Below are 20,813 nucleotides of genomic sequence, written 5' to 3'. Positions count from 1 at the left end.
AACCTATTTTGATTTTGACCAGTAAGCCTGCCATTTAGGTCCATATATTTAAATTCAGAGACGCATTGGTGAATATTGATACTCATTTTGGTTTTACATTGTGGATAGTCTTTATGTAGGTAATTCTTGAACATTAATATAACTTATTTGTTTAAACAGGTTTGCAACTCAGTCTTTCTTGCAGATCTTAAATCCTTGTCCGACCATTTCCTTGATAACGTTCCTCGGATATTTAAAAACAAATTACATTTTGGCATTTTTAAAAAAAAAGGTAAATAAATATTTGGTTATGAATGAGATTGTAGATTATAGCCATAAATAAATACTCAGGAATAGTGTGGTTTGGCTCTGTGAATGTGGATAGGTCCCCTGCAGAATAGGTCTGCTGGTTCCATAATGTGAATTATAATATTTGACTGAAATCTTGGAATTGTTATATCACTTACCATTGGCAGGGTCAGCAAAAGTTTCACAGGTTTGATGGTCTTCACAGTTGTGCTTGTGGTTAGTTACTTCCAGAAGGAGGTCAAATAAATTAGGGAAAGCCCAATTTATATATGGCTTGTGGGGGAAATGAGCTTGAGTGAAACAGCTTTTTGTGTTATAGTTTGAGTTAACACATTGCAGAGGATTAGTTTAGAATACGTTTTTGCTTTCCTCTGTTTGTAATCAATAATATTCTTTCCAGTGATGCACAAGAGGACTCTGTACCTAGAAATGCACATTTGTGTTGGTAACAGGACACTTGAAAACTAAGTAAATAACTGACTTGAAAGCTTAGTTTGTTATATAAGTTAAAATACAATTCTGTCATTCATTTCAGTGGTCCAGTTAACTGTAACATAGTGAAAAAGAGTTTAAAGTCTGTACAAAATAACAGTGCAGAATTATAATTATTCGCACTGTTATACCTTTAAGGTCTATTAATTGTCCACAATGAGTATTTGCCAGGTGTCAAAAGCTGAAAATGTAGGCTGTACAAGTTCCAACTTTAACATTAAGGAAGGGATACAGAGCCACTGGAGAAACTGCATAAAAATAAATACTGACAAGGATGATACCAGAGCAAAGAGGGTATGATTATCAGGAAAGACTAAACAGGCTGGGGCTAATCTGAAAAGACACTGAAATCTCATTTGCATCCTAATAAATATCTTGTATGCCTCCTGAATTAATTGCAGCAATTTATTTTCAGAAATCTTTTCCCCCAAAATATATTTTTAAAATTCCTACATATACAGGTTTTCTCATCATTTCTGTTCACTGTTTCAGTTTAGAGTATGGACAAGTATTTTACAACATTACAACTGTGTTAATAAGGTAAATGTATGCGCTTTCCTCTGATTTGAACTGTATTCCATTTGTCTACAGTGCCTCAGATAATACATTTGGACTTCCAACAGATGAAACAAAGCAAAAATTTATATCATTCTCAATTAATATTAATGAATTTATAACTTACGTTGGGTTGAAATGGTGTGATTTTTATCAACTGTTAGAATGGTAACCTTATTGGCATTAGACAGCTGATTGACATGTCAGAAAAAAATAAATAAAAATGGAAAGCTCTCGACCAGATGCCAGCATACATTCTAATGCAAACTTCAATAATTCAGTCTGATTGGGTAACTTGTTGACCAAAATCAATTTTTTCAACATTTTGAAGCACTTTTTAGTTGTGTTGTATAGTATCTTTAATTCACTTTCCAAAAGTTGATCATAGCATTTCTTTCAAGATATCCTAGTAAAAATCTCTGGTTTTACTAACTTATGTCAAAGCTGAATTTCCCAGTAATGGTATCTGTGATCAACTGCTTTGGGGTGTTGTTTGATAGTACTTTTAACAGGAAACAACTTATCTAATCAAACCCTTTGGAGGGAATGATATTACTTTGTCCCTTAATAAAAAAATATTTGTCTAACAATGTTTAAATTTGTATCACTATTAATGTGAATATTCTACCTGAAAGTTAATAATCCAAACAGAATTCCCTGACTAAAGCAATTTTTGATGTGCGTCCTATTTCAAATAAGCGTTGCATTCATTTTTCTATTGAAAATGAATAATTATCCAGTGTGACTCTGATTGAGGTCATGCTTCAATACTCAAGTTCCCACCCTTGCATTCGAGTCTAACATTGATGGTGGGAGATTCATTTTTCTTTTAGCATATGTTATTTGCAAATGTAAAGTTAGTGTGTCATGTCATATACACATTCTAGCACATAGTTAATGTGTATTATATACAGCAATTCAATAAATAATATTGAAGAAGGTGTTTTTATAGCCTTGAATACTGCTGCTGATTGATTAATACCAAGAATCCACAAATACTATTCTGGCAAGAAATCTATTCAGCTTTTAGTATTTGATACAATGAAGAGGAAAGAGAAGTTAGTGATTGATCAGAAATAATAATAACTTATATGGTAATGAAATGTCCCAACGCGCTTCACACGAGCATTATGAAACTAAGACACCACATAAAGAGATATTAGGTCAGATGACCAAAAGCTTGGTCAAAGAGGTAGGCTTTAAGGAGCATCTTAAAGAAGGCAAATGAGGTGTAGAAGTGTAAGGTGGGGGGGGTTTCCAGAGTTTTGGGCCTAGGTAGCTAAATGAATGGCCACCAATGTCGAGCAATTAAAATTGGGGAGGCACAAGAGGCCAGGATTAGAAGAGCTCAATTATCTTGGAGGGTTGTGGGGCTGGTGGAGACAGCAGAGATAGGGAGGGGCAAGATCATGGAGGGATTTGAAAACAAGGATGAGAATTTAAAAATCAAGACGTTGATTGACTGGGAGCATGTGTACGTCAGTGAGCACAGGGGCACTTGGTGTAGTTAAGACACGGGCAGCAGAGTTTTGGATGACCTCAGATTAATGAAGGTAAAATATGGGAGACCAGCCAGGAGTGTGGTTGAAAAGTCTAGTTTAGAGCTAACAAAGCATGAAAGAGGGTTTCAGCAGCAGATGAGCTGAGACTGGGTAAAGTCAGTTGATGTTATGAATACAAGATCAGAAGCTCATCTCAGGATCAAAAGTGACACCAAGTTTGCAAACAGACTGGCATAATTTCAAACAGTTGTCAGGGAGAGAGATGAAGTTGATAGCTAGGGAACAAAGTTTGGGACGGGGATGGAAAACAATGGCTTCAATCTTCCAAATAGTTAATGGAAGAAATTTCTGCTCATTAGGTATTGGATGCCAAATAAGTAGTCTGATAAGTTAGCAACTGTGCAATCATCGAGAGAGATGGTGATGAGATAGAGCTGAGTGTCAGCAGCCTTATTTGTGAAAGCTAATACTGTGCCTTCAGATGATGTCACTGAGGATCAGCATGTAGATGAAAAATAAGAAGAGTCCAAGGATAGATCCTTGGGGAACACCAGAGGTAATGGTGCAAGATCAGGAAGAGAAGATATTGCAAGTGATTCTCTGGTTACAATTAGATAGATAAGGATGGAACCAGGTGAGGGCAATCCCACCCAGCTGGACAACAGTGGAGAGGCATTGGAGGAGAATGGTGTGGTTAACTGTGTCAAAAGCTGCAGACAGTTCAAGAAAGAGAGAGAGGGAACTTTACAGTCACACAGGATGTCGTTTGTGACTTTGGTGAGAACTGTTTCAGTCCTGTAGCAGGGCTTTCAACCCGAGGTTTTCAATGGATTATGAGTGAAGGCACTCTGCTGAGCTAGAAATAAAAGGTTGCTGGAGTGGGACATCTTGTAGTTCATGCCCTTAGTGAGATTTTTTTCCAGCAACATAATTTCTATACAGTAATTTGTGCCATAACTTGCTGGACGTGCTGATAATGGCATTGTGAGGGCATCTAGGATCTTAGTGAATGACAGGTCCAACAGTATCTCAACCAATGAGATTCAAAAATTGAGTAAGAGGAAAGACTGGGAAAGAGAGTCATATCAAGTAAAGAAATAGTAATAGAGAGGTGGAAAACATTGGACCAAGATAGAAGAGACAAAGTAAAAGTAAATGATTTTAAAAATAGGAAAATGTTAAAATCTCTAAAAACAATATGCTGTAAGAATGAGACTCTAGTTTAAATTGTTCCTTCTCTGGACTGGAGAGATTGATTAGCTTTGTATGAACAATAATCATATTTTTAAGATGATAACTTGCTCTGTTAATTAGTAGTAATCAGTTAGACCACAGTCTAACAGCATAAGCTGTAAAATTTTGTAGAGATTCTCCCAATCTTTAACTATATATATATATATATATATATATATATATTCTGTGTGAGTATAATGGGTAATACAGTCATTATGGCACAGAAGGAGGTATTAATGTAAAATCTCACCCTTAGCCCCAGTTATTTTAAAGAAGTTTTGAGATGTCGCTTGTGCAAGGCAAATTGACCAGCAAACTCTGGAGATGTGCAACTCCCCTGAACTTGTTGGCCAATTTGTGGATTAATTATTGCATGCATTGCTAACATGGGCTATTTTTCCAGGAATATTTGGCCCAACATGTGGATTAATTCCTAGTTTATATTGTCTTAGTTGATCTCAGTCAAGAGAGTATTTGGGGTTCTACAATTGACCTCTAGGGATGGTTAAAGTAAACCAGGATTCCTACAGTATTCAGTGATCTGGGTGAGGAGAGACTTGGACTCAGTCATGCTACTGAGCATGTTTCAATAGTTTTTCAAGGTTTGGAAATAAAGACTGGCTACACGGAGAGGTGCCAATGGACTTTGGAAATATACCTCAGTACAAGTCAGCATCTGCATGATAGTAGGGGACATAATTTTTTTTTTGAAAAAAACAATTAATTATTATCCTGTTGTGCAGATTCAGAAAAGATTTTTATATGATCAATGTATTAAAAAATGCTAGCATATTTATGGGATGCACCACTTTGAGTTTGATTGGTGGCTCAGTTGATCATAGAGTCTGGATCTGAGCTACGTAGGAAGGTCCCAGATTCAAACCTAAATGTATGCTAACTTAACTGATTTATTTGTGCTCTATAGCGTTAGACTGGTGGTGGCGGGGAATCAGTGAAAGGTCCTATACTTCACAACATTTCAGTGCTGATTTCCTTGTCTAAACAGACACACAGGAATGACCACTTCAATTAGATACTGGAGGCCTGTAGATGCTCCTGGAACCACACTCAAGCCAGCAAATTTAAGGGATAATTGCACATCACTAAACTAAGTCCTTAAACTAAGTGAACATTACCTCACTGCATCCCTAGCTTGAGAAGGCAAAGAAAAAAACATTAACTTTGGTTATAAGTAGGTCCTGCTGCGTTGCAAACATTCCAATATGCCTCCAACCCTCAATACTCACATGTTAGTAGTCCCAAGTTGAGGGGTGGAATCTTCTTCCTAGAAAAATGGCCAACAACCTCCACTACAATATTATTTTCACCATCATAATGACTGCTGGTATGATTCTTTCACATCAATAATGCCATCTTGGGAAAGAACAACTCTCTGAACAAATCCATCATCATATTTAAAATTTTCTATATGGTATTACTTTAAATAAAATGTTGGCTAACCTTATTTCCCCCTAGCTTGTTCTGAGTTGGACCTTCCTAAAACTGAAATGGGCACACAATGTCAGTTTATGATTTTTTTATGTACAAATAACAAAATGTACTATGAACCTTTGCAGAAAACAAATTGTGCAAATAAATTGAATAAAACTACTGGTTTTCAAACTATGTGTGGGGAGGAACCTTTGTGGCTATTAACACAAGAACTGTATTTTGAAAATTAGTACACAGTGAAGTGAAAGGAACACTACTAAAAGTCAAACATGAAAATGTGACTGAAATTATGCTAGCAAGTTTTCAAATACAGAAAAATATAGCATAGTTTACAGGTATGCTTGAAGTAGTACACTTGCAAACCTTAGCATGGAAATGACTTAAAACAGAATTTCTCTTGCCTAGAACATAGGAACTATTGAATGGTGGAGCAGGAGTAGGCCATTTGGCCCTTTGAGCCTGCTCCACCATTCTATAAGATCATGGCTAATGTGATTGTGGCCTCAACTCTGCTTTCTTGCCTACCACTGATACCCTTTGACTCCCCTGGTAGTCAAGGAGCTATCTAACTTAGCCTTAAAATATTCTGGGGAAGAGAGTTTCACAGGCTCATGACCTGCAGAGAAAAAAAAAATCTCCTCACCTCTGTCTTAAATGGGAGACCCCTTATTTTTAAACCATGTCCCCTTGTTCTAGTCTCTCCCACAAGGGGAAACATCCTTTCAGCATCCATCCTGTCAATTCCCTTCAGGATCTTATATGTTTCAATAAGATCATCTCTCATTCTTCTAAACTCTAATGAATACAGGTTCAGCCTGTCCAACCTTTCCTCATAAGATAACCCCTTCATCCCAGAAATCAGTGGAGTGAAGCTTCTCTGAACTACTTCTAATGCAATTATTTCATTTCTTAAATTAGGAGACCAAAACTGTACATAGTACTCCAGATGTGGTCTCACCAATGCCCTATACAACTGCAGCTAAACATTCTTACTTTTATTGCAAGGGGATTGGAAAATAAATGACAACACTATTTGCCTTCCTAATTATGTGCTGTACCTGCATGCTAACTTTTTGAGATTCATGTACTAGGAGACTCAGATCCCTCTGTACTTCAGTTTTGCAATCTTTATCCATTTAAATATACTACTTTTCTATCTTCTGCTAAAGTAGACAACTTCACATTTTCCCACATTATACTCCATCTGCCAAATTTGTGCCCACTCACTTAACCTATCCATATCCCTTTTGCAGACTCCTTGTGTCCTCTTCACAATTTACTTTCCTACCTATCTTTGTGTCATCAGTAAATTTAGCAACCATGTATTCGGTCCCTTCATCCAAGTCATTGATGGAGATTTTAAATAGTTGAGGCCCCAGCACTGATCCCTGTGACACTCCACATGTTATATCTTACCAACCTGAAAATGACTGACTTTTACTTAGTGTTTCCTGTTGGCTAACCAATCCTTTATCTATGCCAATATGTTACCACCTATACCATGGGTTGTCTTATTTTGTGTTGTAATTTTTGATGTGGCACCTTGTCAAATGGTTTCTAGAAATCTAAGCACATCATATGTACAGGTTCCTCTTTAACCATGTGGCTTGTTACATCTGCAAATAACTTAAATAAATTAATCAAACATGATTTCCCTTTCACAAAACCATGTTGACTATACTTATTATGTTGAGATTTTCTAAGTGCCCTGCTATAGCCTCCTTCATAACAGATTCTAGTGTTTTCCCTATTAAAGTTTTAAGCTAACTGACCTGTTGTTTCCTGCTTTGTCTTGTTTCTCTCCTTTCTTGAATAGAGGAGTTACATTTACTATTTTTCAATCTGATTGGACCTTTCCAGAATCTAAGAAATTAAATCTAAATAAGTTATTTTTTGGTGGAATGCAAAGTCGAGTGAAAGTATGCTAAACATGTTATCCTGAAGGGCAAAATTCAATGTATTTGGTTTTCCCTAATTGTATATATTGTCTGTGTTGGTGCCCTTGTCTGAATTTTTTTAAAGAGGGCGCCTTGGCATGTAGTGCAGTGACGCTGTGTTATCATGTGAGAGTGGAGGTACCCATGGTACAGTTTTGCTGTTTGCCCCACCCGTTTCTGTGTCTGTCTCTCTGCTTTTTTCCGCCTCTCTACATATGCAGCAGCAGCCAGAGCTGCTCCCTGTAAAAATATAAATATTATATATAGAAATATTCAACAACAAAAAACTTTACATACCTGGGGACAAGGAGAGGAGACGCCTTTTTTTATATCTATCCAGAAGACTTGGGGCTCGTGTTTACTACAAACCAGGCTGCCAGCAAAGGGGGAGGATTTACACCCGGGAAAGTGCACATTCACCCGGGGAGAAAAAAGGAAGAAAACCACCGGTGGTGTGAGAAATAAAAGCAGAAGCTTCATACAGTGGGAAGACAACCCGAAAGAAAATCTAGTTTACCCTGGGGAGGGGAAAAGCATATCTTATTCTGTGGGGAGGGAGAGAGAGAGAGAAAAAAAACCAAATCCACTCGGAGAAAAATAAGAACTCAGCGAGAAAATTTACATCGTGGCAAATTAAGAGAGGAGGAAAAGGGAGCGAGGAATTAACAGCGAGAAGAGTAAAGCCGCCGCCTTACCTCCATTTCTTACCTTCGCAATATAGTTTCTGGGGAAAAAGGAGGACGAAGCACCGACAAAAAAAAAATCCAGAGCGACTAAAGGACAGAAAAGAAGGAGCCAAGAGGATATTTTACATTTGAGAGGATCTCCGGGCCCAGCCCCAGGCCGGGAAGCAGGAACAGTGCAGCCGAGGCCTCCCCCCAGCCTATGCCCGTCTCTCACCGACACAGGAAGCCCCGCTCTCACCAGCCGAGCCCACCCTGTGCCCAGGAGCCCCACCTCAGCCAGCCTTCTCCCTAAAAAAAAGCGAGAGCTGCGGCCGCCTGTAGGCGGGGAGTCGCCAGTGAAGCGGTCGGGCGGGCGGACAGGCCGGGTGGTGGGGAGCCCTTCATCCTGACTGGATTTCGGGGAGGCGGAGGCCGAGTGGAATTATTCATTAATTTACATAGAATCCGGGCTGGGTTCCCCGTTCCCCCCCTTCTCCATCTTTGTTATTTGGGCGGTGAGAAGGGGAAGGGGGGGGAAGGCTGGGCCGGGGGTCCGGGGCCTCTCGCTTGCTCTTGGCGGCTTTGAAGAGAGGGGGGCCGGGCGGGCGCTCTCTCGAAGCGGTTGGTCCGGGGCCTGGCGGCTGAGGGAGGGGGGAGCCCGGCACTCGCTCTCCCTCCCCCTTCTCCCTCTCTCCGGTTCCCTTGTGTGTTGTCCCCGGCTCTGAAGGGTGGCTGTGCAGCGGGGGCCCGGCGGTTGCTGCTGGCCGCTCATCTCTCGGATGACCATGGGGTGTTTGGGGAACAGCAAGACCGAGGATCAGAGGAACGAGGAGAAGGCGCAGCGCGAAGCCAACAAGAAAATCGAGAAGCAGCTGCAGAAGGACAAGCAGATCTACCGGGCGACACACCGGCTCCTGCTGCTGGGTATGTGCCGGGCTTTTTTTTCGGGGGGGGGGGAGGGGGGTGGGGGGGGGAGGGGGGTGTGGTTGAAGAGGGACAGCTGGAACCCCCAGGCGGGTAGGCTGGGCTGGAAAGGCCACCAATACCACCACCCCACCCCCCCAAAAAAAAAACCGGCTGTAGAAACATCTAGAAGTCGCAATACTGACAGACCATGGTGGGGAAATGGCTTCTGAGCTGGGGGAGAAGAGGGCCTGATGGTGTGAATTAAATGATTTATTTGTGTGGGGGATTATAATTACATTTCCCTCATTTTGTTTTACATTAAAGAAAACCTTTAATTCAAGCCCTTTGACACAGAGAAAGGTGGGGATTTTTAAAAACGCTGCAGGTCCTTGGCTTAAAAAAATAATACAACATGGAGGCTTGCTGCTGTCGTCGCTGGAAGGGACTTTTTTTTGTTATTGCCTCTGTGGCCATCAAATTCTGGATGTTTCTTTTCCAAAACAGTAAATTTGTTGCGTTGTTTGTTTTTTGAGAAGTGTGTTGCTTTTTGGATGGGATGGGATGGGGGGTGGGGGAGGGCGGTTTGAGGAGGTGGAAGGCCTGTTAATAGCATAAACATGGAGGCCGGTTGCTGCTGGAAATGGGTTTTAATGTAACATGGGCCCAAGTATTAAACAGAGATAATATATATTATTAGTTGCTCGAGGGAGGCTGCAAATGTTAGGCTTGGTGAAGAGGTTTATATATTTTTTGAGGCCTGTTTATGTTATTACTTAAAATGGTGTAAATTGAGGGAGGAGATTCATGATTTTATTGACTGCTACACAAATTATAAGGATTGATGGAGTTTTGAAGGATAATAGGATTCTGTACTTAAAAATAATTTTATATTTAAAAGAAACATTGAGAAACGGTACGAATTGATTGGAATGTTCTTTTTACATGTGTTACAAGGCTTTTGAAAATATGAGAGAAACAACACTGCATGAGAAATATTGTACTTTGATTTGAGAATTATTTTATTCAGAATCGCATTTCTTTATTGCAGGAGCTGGTGAATCCGGTAAAAGCACTATCGTCAAGCAGATGCGAATTTTACACGTCAATGGATTTCATGCCGAGTAAGTGACTATATTGTTTTTAAGGTTTCCTGCGAAGCCAGCGGAGTTTTCTTATTTCGTATCGGTGTGGCTGAGCTGGGGTTTGCCATTATTGTGTATTTCTATTTTTTTTCTGCTGGATCTGGTTTCTCTGCTGCAGTCCCCTCCTCCCATGGTCCCATTTTTCTCCAGTATGGCTGCCTATATTAGAACGTATTTAGATGTATTCATTTTTGACATAAATGTGCTATATTTTGCACACCCCTCTCGTTGTAAACTACGGTTATTTGTTCTACTTTTAAGTTTACCTGCTGGAACCTTTCTACTTTATGCAGTGGCATATAAATGACACCTTGAATTAATTTCTCAAATCTGGCATTGGAAGCAGGTAGTTTGCACAATAAAATGCTGTCCCCAGATTGCAGTTCATTGGATAGTGAGTTGCATTGTGTGTGTACTTTTTATGTGTTTTTTTATGTTTGTGTGTGTATGTGTAATACACCTTAACAAGTGCTACAGACACAGAACAGTATTTGCTTGCTGTTACTGCTGCATTCAAAATTGAAGGTTTAGTGGATACAGTGGCCCTGTAATTATAGAGATTGAAATGGACTTCCATGTAGGAGTTGCGCTCCTTAAAATCTACATCTGGCCGAACTCTTGATCACCTGCACTTGTATCTCCTTATGTGACTTGGTGTCAAAGTTTGCTTTATAATGCTTTTGTGAAGCAGCTTGGGATGTTATACATTAAAGGTGCTATTTAAATATAAGTTCTTAAGTTTGAAGGTTTACACTGATTTTGCTTGACTAACTCGTGAACTTGCTACTGCTACGTTGAATCAGATTTGTTCATATTGAGAACTGTCATCATCTTTTGCTGCTATTTTTATATATATTCAACCAGTTTTACTGATTTTTGGTTTAGCTAATTGAAACTGGGCCAATGAAAGAATCTGGTTGTGATTTTTATTTTCACTGATCCTGATCAGTTCCTTAAGTGAGGATCCTTTGAAACCTGGGCATTTCTCCTAGGAAAAACAAGTGAATTAAAGTTTTTTTTTCTGCAAAAGGAAGTAGGTTAAACAGTGAGAAAGGTACTCTCAACTGTAGCTTACTTGTGTTACTTTTTATACTGTATTTAGACTGCAGCTATTGGTCTCAGATTGGCAGCTGTTATGTTGGTTCCAGTAGGTAGATTTGCACTGTCTGACTGGAATTTGAGTGTTCTGCTCAGGAGAGAGTTATGTGCATGTGTGATACCCGCATGTACAGATCCCTGCTCCCAATGGTTTAATTTTAAACATTTACAGAGTGCAAACCCCCTGGGCACTTAATTAAACTCAATTTGACACCACATTGGGATTACACTTTACACAGAGTCAAACCTCACTGACGTTCAGTTTGGGTTCTGCCAGGATCACTCGGCTCCTGACTTCGATACAGCTTTGGTTCAAACATGGACAAAAGAGCTGAACTCCAGAGGTGACTGTGCTTGACATCAAGGCAGCATTTGACTGAGTGTGGCATCATGGAGCCCTAGCAAACCTGGTGTCAATGGGAATTGGGGAAAACTCCGCTGGTTTTAGTCATGCCTAGCACAAAGGAAGAGGGTTGTGATTGTTGGTCAATCATCTCAGTCCCAAGGCATCACAGCAGGAGTTCCTCAGGGTAGTGTCCTTGGCCTAACCATCTTCAGCCACTTCATCAATGACCTTCCTTCCATCATAATTAATTCCATTATTTAAATGGAGAGAAACTTCAGAATGCTTCAGCACAGAGGGATCTGGGTGTCCTCATGCATGAATCGTTGAAAGCTAGTATGCAGGTACAGCAGGTAATAAGGAAGGCAGATGGAACTTATGGCATTTATTGCTAAAGGAATAGAGTATAAAAATAAGGAAGTGTTGTTGCAACTGTACAGGCATTGGTGAAGCCGCACCTGGAGTACTGTGCACAGTTTTGGTCCCTTTGAGGAAGGATGTAGTTGCATTGGAGGCGGTTCAGAGGAGGTTCACTAGATTGATTCCAGAGATGCGGGGCTTGTCTTATGAGGAGAGATTGAGCAGTTTAGGCTTATACTCGCTAGAATTTAGAAGGATGAGAGGAGATCTAATTGAGGTATATATATAAGATGTTAAAGGGGATAGACAAAGTAGACGTGGAGCGGATGTTTCCCCTTGTGGGTCTTTCTAGAACAAGAGGCCGTAGTTTTAGGCTAAGGGGTGTTAGATTTAAATCAGAGATGAGCAATTACTTTTCTCAAAGAGTCGTAAGTCTGTGGAATTCACCACCTCAGAGTGCAGTGGATGCTGGGACGTTGAATAAATTTAAGGAGGAGATAGACATTTTTAATTAGTAATAGGTTGAAAGGCTATGGGGAAAAGGCGGGAAATTGGATTTGAGGTTGAAATGAGGACAGCCATGATTGTATTGTATGGCAGGGCAGGCTTGAGGGGCCAGCCTCCTAGTTCTTATGTTCTTATAAGGTCAGAAGTGGGGATGTTCTCTGACGATTGCATCATTCATGACTCCTCAGATACTGAAGCAGTCCATGTGCAAATGCAGCAAGACCTGGACAATATCCAGGCTTGGGCTGAAGTAATGTTCGTGCCACCCAAGTGCCAGGCAATGACCATCTCCAAGAGAGAATCTAACCATCGCCCTTTGACATTCAGTGGCATTACCATTGCTGAATCCCCCATGATCAACATCCTGGGGGCTACCATTGACTAGAAACTGAACTGGACTAGCCATTTAAATACAGTGGCTACAAAAGCAGGTCAGAGGCTAGGAATCCTGTGACGAGTAACTCGCCTTCTGACTCCCCAAAGCCTGTCCACCATCTATAAGGCACAGGTCAGGAGTTTGATGGAATACTCTCCACTTGCCTGGATGAGTGCAGCTCCAAGAACACTCAAGAAGTTTGACACCATTCAGGAGAAAGCAGCCAGCTTGATTGGCACCCCGTGCACAAACATTCACTCCCTTCCCCAGCGCTGCAGTGTGTACCATCTACAAGATGCACTGCAGGAACTCAACAAGGCTCTTTAGACAGCACCTTCTAAACCCACAACCTCTACCATCTAGAAGGACAAGGGCAGCAGAGCATCGGAGTGCTACTACCTGGAAGATTCCCTCCAAGCCACACACCATCCTGACTTGGAAATATATCGCTGTTCCTTCGCTGTCACTGTGTCAAAATCCTGGAATTCCCTCCCTAACAGCACTGTGGGTCTACCTGCACCACATGGATTGCAGTGGGGGCCGTTAGGGATGGGCAATAAATGCTGGCCTAGCCAGCGACACCCGCATCCTGTAAATGAATAAAAAGAACAGTGGTTGTGACTCCCTATTCTTACTGTGAAATAATGTGAGACCCCAACTTTTAGAGTTATACTACAACTTTGGTATGGATGTGAAGTGTAAGCTCTTAGTCTTTTTCCGTGCATTAATGGCTTCTAAGAAATTGATTGGTAGTGTTTTTCTTTATTCTTTTTTGAAGATGTTTGCCAAAAAATAGAAACTGCTTACGAATGGCTAAAGCCTTTTAACTGTCAATTGTAACTGCTACTGTAATTGAGTTTTTAAAAGAATAATAATTCAACATTTCTCTTCATTAGTGAGAAAAAACGGAAAATTCAAGATATTAAAAATAATATTAAAGAAGCTATAGAGGTAAGCTCTTCACGCCTCTCAACCTAGCTTGTTTATGCATGTTTAACATTTAGACAACAGTGTTACAGTTTAACTTTTTGCACAAAATGGTTTGGTATAAGATGTAATCATTAACATTTATTTTCCATAATTTAGATTATAGTAAACTAATGTGCAAAAACTAAATCCAGCTCTTAGTATGAAATACTTACCTGGTTGTTTGTGTTCAATAGTTCTGACTTTAAAAATCACAATGTACAAGTGGATCATAACATATAAAGCCCATAATGATGTAATGTTTTCCAGTATTACAACCGATCAAATAAGAATTGGTTCGAGTGACTCACATTCTGCTTGCTCTACTTCAGTCAGTAATAACTATTGAAGCTTTGCCCACTTGTTGAATGATGAATATTAGATTGTAGAGCAAGAAGTCCTAGAATTTTGTGACTCTTGCATCAGTCACATGATTGCTGCCATATTGCTGAAATTGTTGTGCTCTGTTCCATTATCTTTCTAACTTGAGTTATAGACACCCCTCTGATAACTCAAAGAGTTCATTACTATTCTAGAAGATGTCTTGCACATGTCCCAGGTTTTATCACCAGTGTACGCTAAGTTAGCTAATGTCAATCTGAGTTGGCAGAAGCTTGTATAAAATTTGGACTTGGTGCCCCTGAGCTAAGGAATGGGGGAAAAATTAATCCAGTTTCCTGCTGTTGATCACTATCCATGACCCATTATGGAAAATATAAATGTGATACTTTTTGGAACGAGACAGAATCAGCCCTAGCTCTTATGACTCTCATTGTCGAGTAGCTAGCTGATGGTGCCTGAGTCATTCTTGAATAGTTAACAGTATCACTGATGAGACTAGAGAACAGGTTAGGATGTGATGGGATACCCAGAATGGGTGGGGTGGGTAGGGGGAGTGGGGATGAAGGGGACAATAATATAAATGTTTGATCCCGCATTGTTCTTCTCATTTTGTTTAGACGATAGTGGGCGCAATGAATACGTTGGTACCACCAGTCCCATTAGCCCATCCTGAGAACCAGTTTCGATTGGAATACATTCTAAACTTAGCAAATCAGAAAAACTTTGAATTTACACAGGTAAGTGCCTTATCCTGCCCTCCAGGAAATGACACTTGAAAAGCAGATTTATTTTTGTATTTTAATGATCTGCAGTCAACTTCTTGAGTTTTAGGGCTTTGGCAAAGTAGCATTGAATCTCGTTCTGCTTTCCTGGACCGAGATCTTGGTTTGAGTGTGGTTGCTTCCCATGCCACCCTGACCTTGCTCCTATACCTTGATAAAATGAATGTATCCTTGTAAAGACTATGTGGACTTCTGGAGCTAAAAGGGGGAATCATTACATGCTAAATTTAGAATTCCTATTTCTGAAGAATGATTTTTAATGGTGCTGTTGGTAAATAGTGGGCATGTGAGTGACTTTAACTTTCTCTGACCAGCATACTGCTCTGTAACATAATAGGCTTTGTAAACTCTTGGAGAACTCTTTCCTACATGTTTCTTGAATATTAAGTTAAAATAGTGAAAGCTTAATGCTAAGACATTTGTTACCTGAGATGCATACTACTATGTGTGTGTTTTTGCAACTGCACCAGAACCCACAAAACCTGTTCATTTAGAGGGGAAATACAGAGTAAAATCTGTTTGCCTGGACTCACTAATCCACAGGTACATGGAAAAGTGTGAAACGAGTTTCTATACTTGATCTGATACTTAATGCACTGAGGATAAATTTACTCACCTTGGTATTAGCCAGTTTTGTGTTTGTTTGTCTGCAGCCTGACATTATCTTCATGCATGCTTATCTATCCGAGATTATATCCCTGTATTAGTCTTTATATATGGGGCTGAAAAACTGCCAAATCTCAATGTGAAGTTACTTCAAAATGGATTGTGACGCATTCTAGTTCTACTTTCTTGTGTACCTTTCTTAAAATTAACATATTTAAACAAAAAACTTGCACCTGACATTTGTCTATCTTTATTTGTATTTGTTTCAGCATCATGTTAAAGGCTGATGGTGTAAACCAGAATTTTCTTGGAGCTTTTTGGCAGAACCCATTCTTTGGATGCTACTTGGAATTCATAGTTGCTGATTTTACTGCAGGAATGCAGACCTGTGTGTTCTAAGATCATTAAATAAGGAATGAGCCATTTGGCCCATTGAGCCTCCTTTGTCATTCAATAAGATCATTGCTGGTCTAACTGTGACCATAACTTCTTTTCCTGCCTGCCCCCCAATAACCGTTGACTCCCTTGTTGAACAAAGAAATGTCTCCGCTTTGAATCCTTTCAATGACCCAGTCTCCACTGTCCTCTGTGGGAGAGAATTCCAAAGGTTAACGGCCTTCTGAGAGGAGAAATTCCTTCTCATCTTCATCGGAAAGGAAGACCCCTTATTTAAAACTCTGTCCTCTCAGCATCCACACTGTCCTCTCAGCATCCACACTGTCAAGTCCCCTCAGGATCTTATGTTTCAATAAGATCATCTCTCATTCTTCTAAACTCTAGTGAACATAAGCCCAACTTATTCAGCCTTTCCTCATGAGACAGCTTGGTCATCCCAGGAATCAGCCTAGTGAACTTTCTCTGAACTGCTTTGAATGCAAGTGTATCATCTAAGTAAAGATACCAAAACACTACACAACACTCCCTACTTTCATACTCTAGCCCCTTTACAATAAAGTCCAACATTCAATTTTCCTTCCTAATTACTTGCATGCTAACTTTTTGTGATTCATGTACAAGGACACCCAGATCTCTCTATAAGGCAGCATGCTTTAGTCTTACTTCATTTAAAATAATATTCTGTTTTTCTATTCTTCCTGCCAAAATGGACAACCTCACATTTTCCCACATTGTACTCTGCAAAATGTTTTGCCCACTCACTTAACCTATGCAAAAATATCCCTTTGCAGACTCTTAGTATCCCCCTCACAACTTGCTTTCCTATCTATCCTGGTATCATCAAATTTGGCTACAATACGGTTGGTCCATTCATCCAGATCATTAATATAGATCGTAAACAGTTGAGGCCCCAGCACTGGTCCCTGTGGCACTCCACTAGTTTGCATACCTGAAAATGACCCATTTAACCTTACTCCTTTTTTCCTGTTAGTTAGCTAATTCTCTATCCATGCTAATATATCACCCCCAATACCGTGAACTCTTACCTTGTGCAGTAACTTTTTCTGTGGCAGCTCGTTGAACACCTTTTGGAAATTGGAAGCTGATTACTTATTTGAGTTTAATCTCCCAAGTTCTGTTTTTTGAGAAATCAGATGGGGTACTTCAACTATGTATCCACTTGTTGGGTGATGGTCAATATAACGACACATTTTATTTCACGACTTGAAGTAAAAACTTTGTAATTATTTTAGGGCTACAAATGTATACCAGTTGGGAGTGGCCCACTTCAAATCTCATTTTCTGCCAAAATTTACTCTAGCGTTTTCACCCTGCATATCATTGGAGGATGGATATTTGGTCATGCAAAATCAACACACATATGCCCTAATGCTTATTTTTATAAAAACTAGTGAGAATGCAATGCTTTGCAGTATAGGCAATTTTGTTGGAATGTGTAGCATACTTTTCAATATGTGAAGTTTAACAACTCTGTTTCGAAAACATGGTTTGAATTGTGCATAAGAAAATTTGTATAGGTTTTCCTGCCTAGTTTTCGTGTCCAGTTTAATTTTGTACCCTGAGTATTGATTCCTCAGTGGACGGTGTTGAGCATTCGGCATAATCTGTTGTACTATAGATGAATTTTCATATGTGAATGCACAGTTCAGCAATGTGAAAAACAGCTGCCAAAATGTTGTTTTAGAAATGTAGTATGTTCTGAATTAAAATACCAAATTTATAATTTACACTTAGCATTTTGGAGTGGATAATTTTGTGTATGGTACTATTTTAGAGCATTGACTGATGGGGTACACATCTGGTATTTTCATTGTATTTTCCCTTAATTTGTTGTTATGGTGAAGTTGTGCAAAATTGTGGAAGACCTTTTACAGTGAAAAATTCTATGCCAAACCTTTTCCTCAGTGTATCTTGTCCATATAGTTTTCTGGCCAATAATTTTTTGAGCTCTTTTGTTGCTTGGTAATTGACATCCAATCATGTATGATAGAATGAGTACTGCACACCGGCAACCCAACTGCAACCTGAGCAGAGGGATCCCATTGCTGGCAGAGAATCTGGATATGGTGGACCTTTGCTGGGCTGCTGACATTTGTCATCTGCAGTTTCTCCTGGTAGGTGCAGAAAAAATTAAGTCTTCTCCACCATTTATAAAGACCCTATATGAAATAGATTTGGGCAGTCTTATCCAGTTTGTGTGGCACATCACATACTACCCATAACTTAGCTCAAACTGACCATCTTGCTCATGCTACAAGAGAGGCTGGTAGAGGAATTGGAAATAATAAATTGATCTACGGTGCAATACTCTTTGGGAATGGGGGTTGTGACTTGCCTATTTTGATTGGACTGATAAGTGTACACCAGTGTCACCAGAGCGAAATCAGCACCACTCTCAAATGCAGGAGGGCAGCACCTAATTTAAAAACTGAACCCATCTGGTTTACTAATGTCCTTTAGTGAAGGCAATCAACCATACTTACCTGGTCTGGCCTACATGTGACTCCAGACCCACAGCAATGTGGTTGATTCTTAACTGCCCTTTGAAATAGCCCATCAAGCCATTTGGTATCAAGGGCAATTAGGGATGGGCAACAAATGCTAGCCTTGTCAGCAACACCCACATCCCATGAATGAATAAAAAAGTCTTAACGGGTTCAATTAAACTTAAAGAATTCAGCAAAAAGAAAGGTCTCATTGTCTTGATTGAAAGGCCTCTAGGGTACAGGTGGACATTCCAAGACCTCCCTCCAGGGCCACCCAGGGGATGGACAAGAATGTGGAAAAGAGGTAGCCAGGTAGAGTGATCCTTGCTGTGGGTCATACATTTAGACCTCTGACTGGAGTTGCAGGAGTTACAGCATGTCGCTGGAGAATTGTAGAATATAATAAAAGTTGAGGACAAAGTAAAAATAACCAACCTTAATGTATCACTCAAGTTTAAAAAATATTTTCCAATATTTGAATTAATCTCCTGGTTTGTGTTGGAGGGTGTGGTAGTGGTTGATTGCTGAGAGCCGATGCCTAAGGTAGAAAGATGTTCAATTTTCCAACATTAACATTCCTCATTTGTAACTTCTCCCCACACTCCACCTCCGACCCCATTAAGGAAAAGTTGCAAATTATTGAGGATTGTGGAGAACAGAAGTGAAGTATTGCCACTAATGTATTTTTCTTTAGACTTTGTGTCAATTTTTTTTCCCCTTCTGGGCATCAAATCAAATAAACCACGGGAACCTGTATCAATTTTTTGTTCAGACTCTTTTAATTTGTAACTGCAGTCCAACCAAGTCACAATTTGTCTTGCAATGCAGCTCTCCTCCATTCAAAATACGGCTTATTTCAAGGCTCATTTCTACTTTGAGGTTCTTTTAATTCTTTATGTCATCAGGTTCAAATACTTTTTGGATCTTTGAAATCTTGTAATCGGTTTGGAAGTAAGTTTTTCTTGTCCACGAAATATGTAGCAACTCGCCAATTTCTCTGTTACTACTGTTTTATCTTCCGATTTGGTCCAAGTAGTGAAGCATTGTCAGCATTACTGCATATAGTGGAGATATTGTGTATGTGTATAATTCTTGGATCCTGTACCCCATCCCTGATGGTTTGATTTGGAATAGTTAATGATTTGTTGTGCAAGGAACATCTTGTTGTGAAAATTAATGCTAATGCAAATTTGTTGTATGTTAATACCTGACCCTGCTTATTATTTAAATTAGTGTGTAAATGTTGGAATTTTCAGAGATGCCCAATTTAAGAAATTACTGTTAAACAGTCAAATTAGGAGTGGAGTGAATTGTTTTCAAACATGTATAAATTTTAAAATTATGCACAGCATATGTGTGTGCATGCACAATGCTTTGTAAACTGCAGAAATATGTGGATGTCTGATATCACCACGCTGTCGCAGCTTTAATGGGTGTTAGATAAGATGGAAGATTGAATATTTTGTTTTTTACGGCAGTATTCAAATGGTCAAATTTAATGATTGAGATGACTACAGAACCTTGAAAAGGATTGGCTAGTAGAAATAGCTGTACCAAAAGGAACAAGAAGTGGTTTGTGTAAATAACTCCTAAGCTACTAACAGAAATGAAACCATACTTTTTTTTCGTGGTCCCCTTTTAAATTGAATTATTGGAACTGAATTGAATCAAGAGTCAGTCATGTGTAAGGGCATAGATATAAAAACGCAATGTAATGTACTTAAAAACATTGTTTTTAAAGTGACACTGACAAAATGGAGATTGACTTAATGACCTGTTTTTCAAAAATGGTCTCATTTCCTTTCTGTATTTATATAAACATTTGTTGAATTTTTAAGATAATTTTTATGTGAATTTTGATAGAATATGTCACAGGGCAGCTAATATCAGTTACATGTTGGAATTGCACTTTTATTACTAGTAGTGTATGTCCATATAAATCTGGCAAAAGTAGATGTACATTTTGGCTGGCAATTCTATATTTACATCAAGTTTATGGAATATAATTGTGGCTCAAGTATAACAATTTCTCACTGCAGGTTGAAACCACCCAAATTGTGCATTTGCAGATTTTATAATGTGAATTGTTTTGTGAATTTTTAATTTAGCTGTTTGCAAACAACCACTTAGCAATTTAAATCGGGGCAGATTTACAACAAAATATACTATGCCATGGCACGGGGCCCCAAATGACAGGGTGGTCCTAAAATGATGAGTGAGTGTTGAACTGTTGGAAGTGCCATCTTTCAGCTGAGATGTTAAACTATCTGCTCGGCTGTGTACAAAAAATCTGGCAGTTTCCTCCCTCTCAAGACACTAAAACAAACCATTATGCGATTTGTGAGCTTGATGTGGCTG

At 39.5% G+C, this 20,813-nt stretch overlaps 1 protein-coding gene and 1 long non-coding RNA gene across 4 annotated transcripts in view; one reads left to right on the top strand and one right to left on the bottom strand.

Moving 5' to 3' along the window:
• Positions 1-8,272, bottom strand: part of LOC121287436 — a 78,923-nt gene extending 70,651 nt beyond the window's left edge. Inside the window, exon 1 of the long non-coding RNA XR_005945189.1 lies at positions 7,757-8,272. This is a non-coding gene — a long non-coding RNA (uncharacterized LOC121287436). The remainder of the gene's footprint in view (positions 1-7,756) is intronic.
• The window catches only part of gnas (GNAS complex locus), a 360,976-nt gene that overhangs the window by 109,281 nt on the left and 230,882 nt on the right, over positions 1-20,813 (top strand). Inside the window, exons 1-4 of one of the 3 annotated variants that reach the window (XM_041205310.1) lie at positions 8,272-9,048; positions 10,079-10,151; positions 13,753-13,807; positions 14,782-14,901. In XM_041205310.1, the coding sequence (XP_041061244.1) occupies positions 8,904-9,048; positions 10,079-10,151; positions 13,753-13,807; positions 14,782-14,901 (393 nt within the window). In that variant the 5' untranslated portion in view covers positions 8,272-8,903. Of the gene's footprint in view, positions 1-8,271; positions 9,049-9,172; positions 9,285-10,078; positions 10,152-13,752; positions 13,808-14,781; positions 14,902-20,813 lie in introns of those variants that run through there. The other 2 variants (XM_041205311.1, XM_041205309.1) reach the window with 2 other exon arrangements.

The sequence above is a fragment of the Carcharodon carcharias genome, chromosome 14 (genome assembly GCF_017639515.1).
Source record: "Carcharodon carcharias isolate sCarCar2 chromosome 14, sCarCar2.pri, whole genome shotgun sequence".
NCBI classification, from domain to species: domain Eukaryota; kingdom Metazoa; phylum Chordata; class Chondrichthyes; order Lamniformes; family Lamnidae; genus Carcharodon; species Carcharodon carcharias.
Note: the sequence above shows the minus strand (reverse complement) of the source record. Positions and strands in the feature narration are given on the sequence as shown.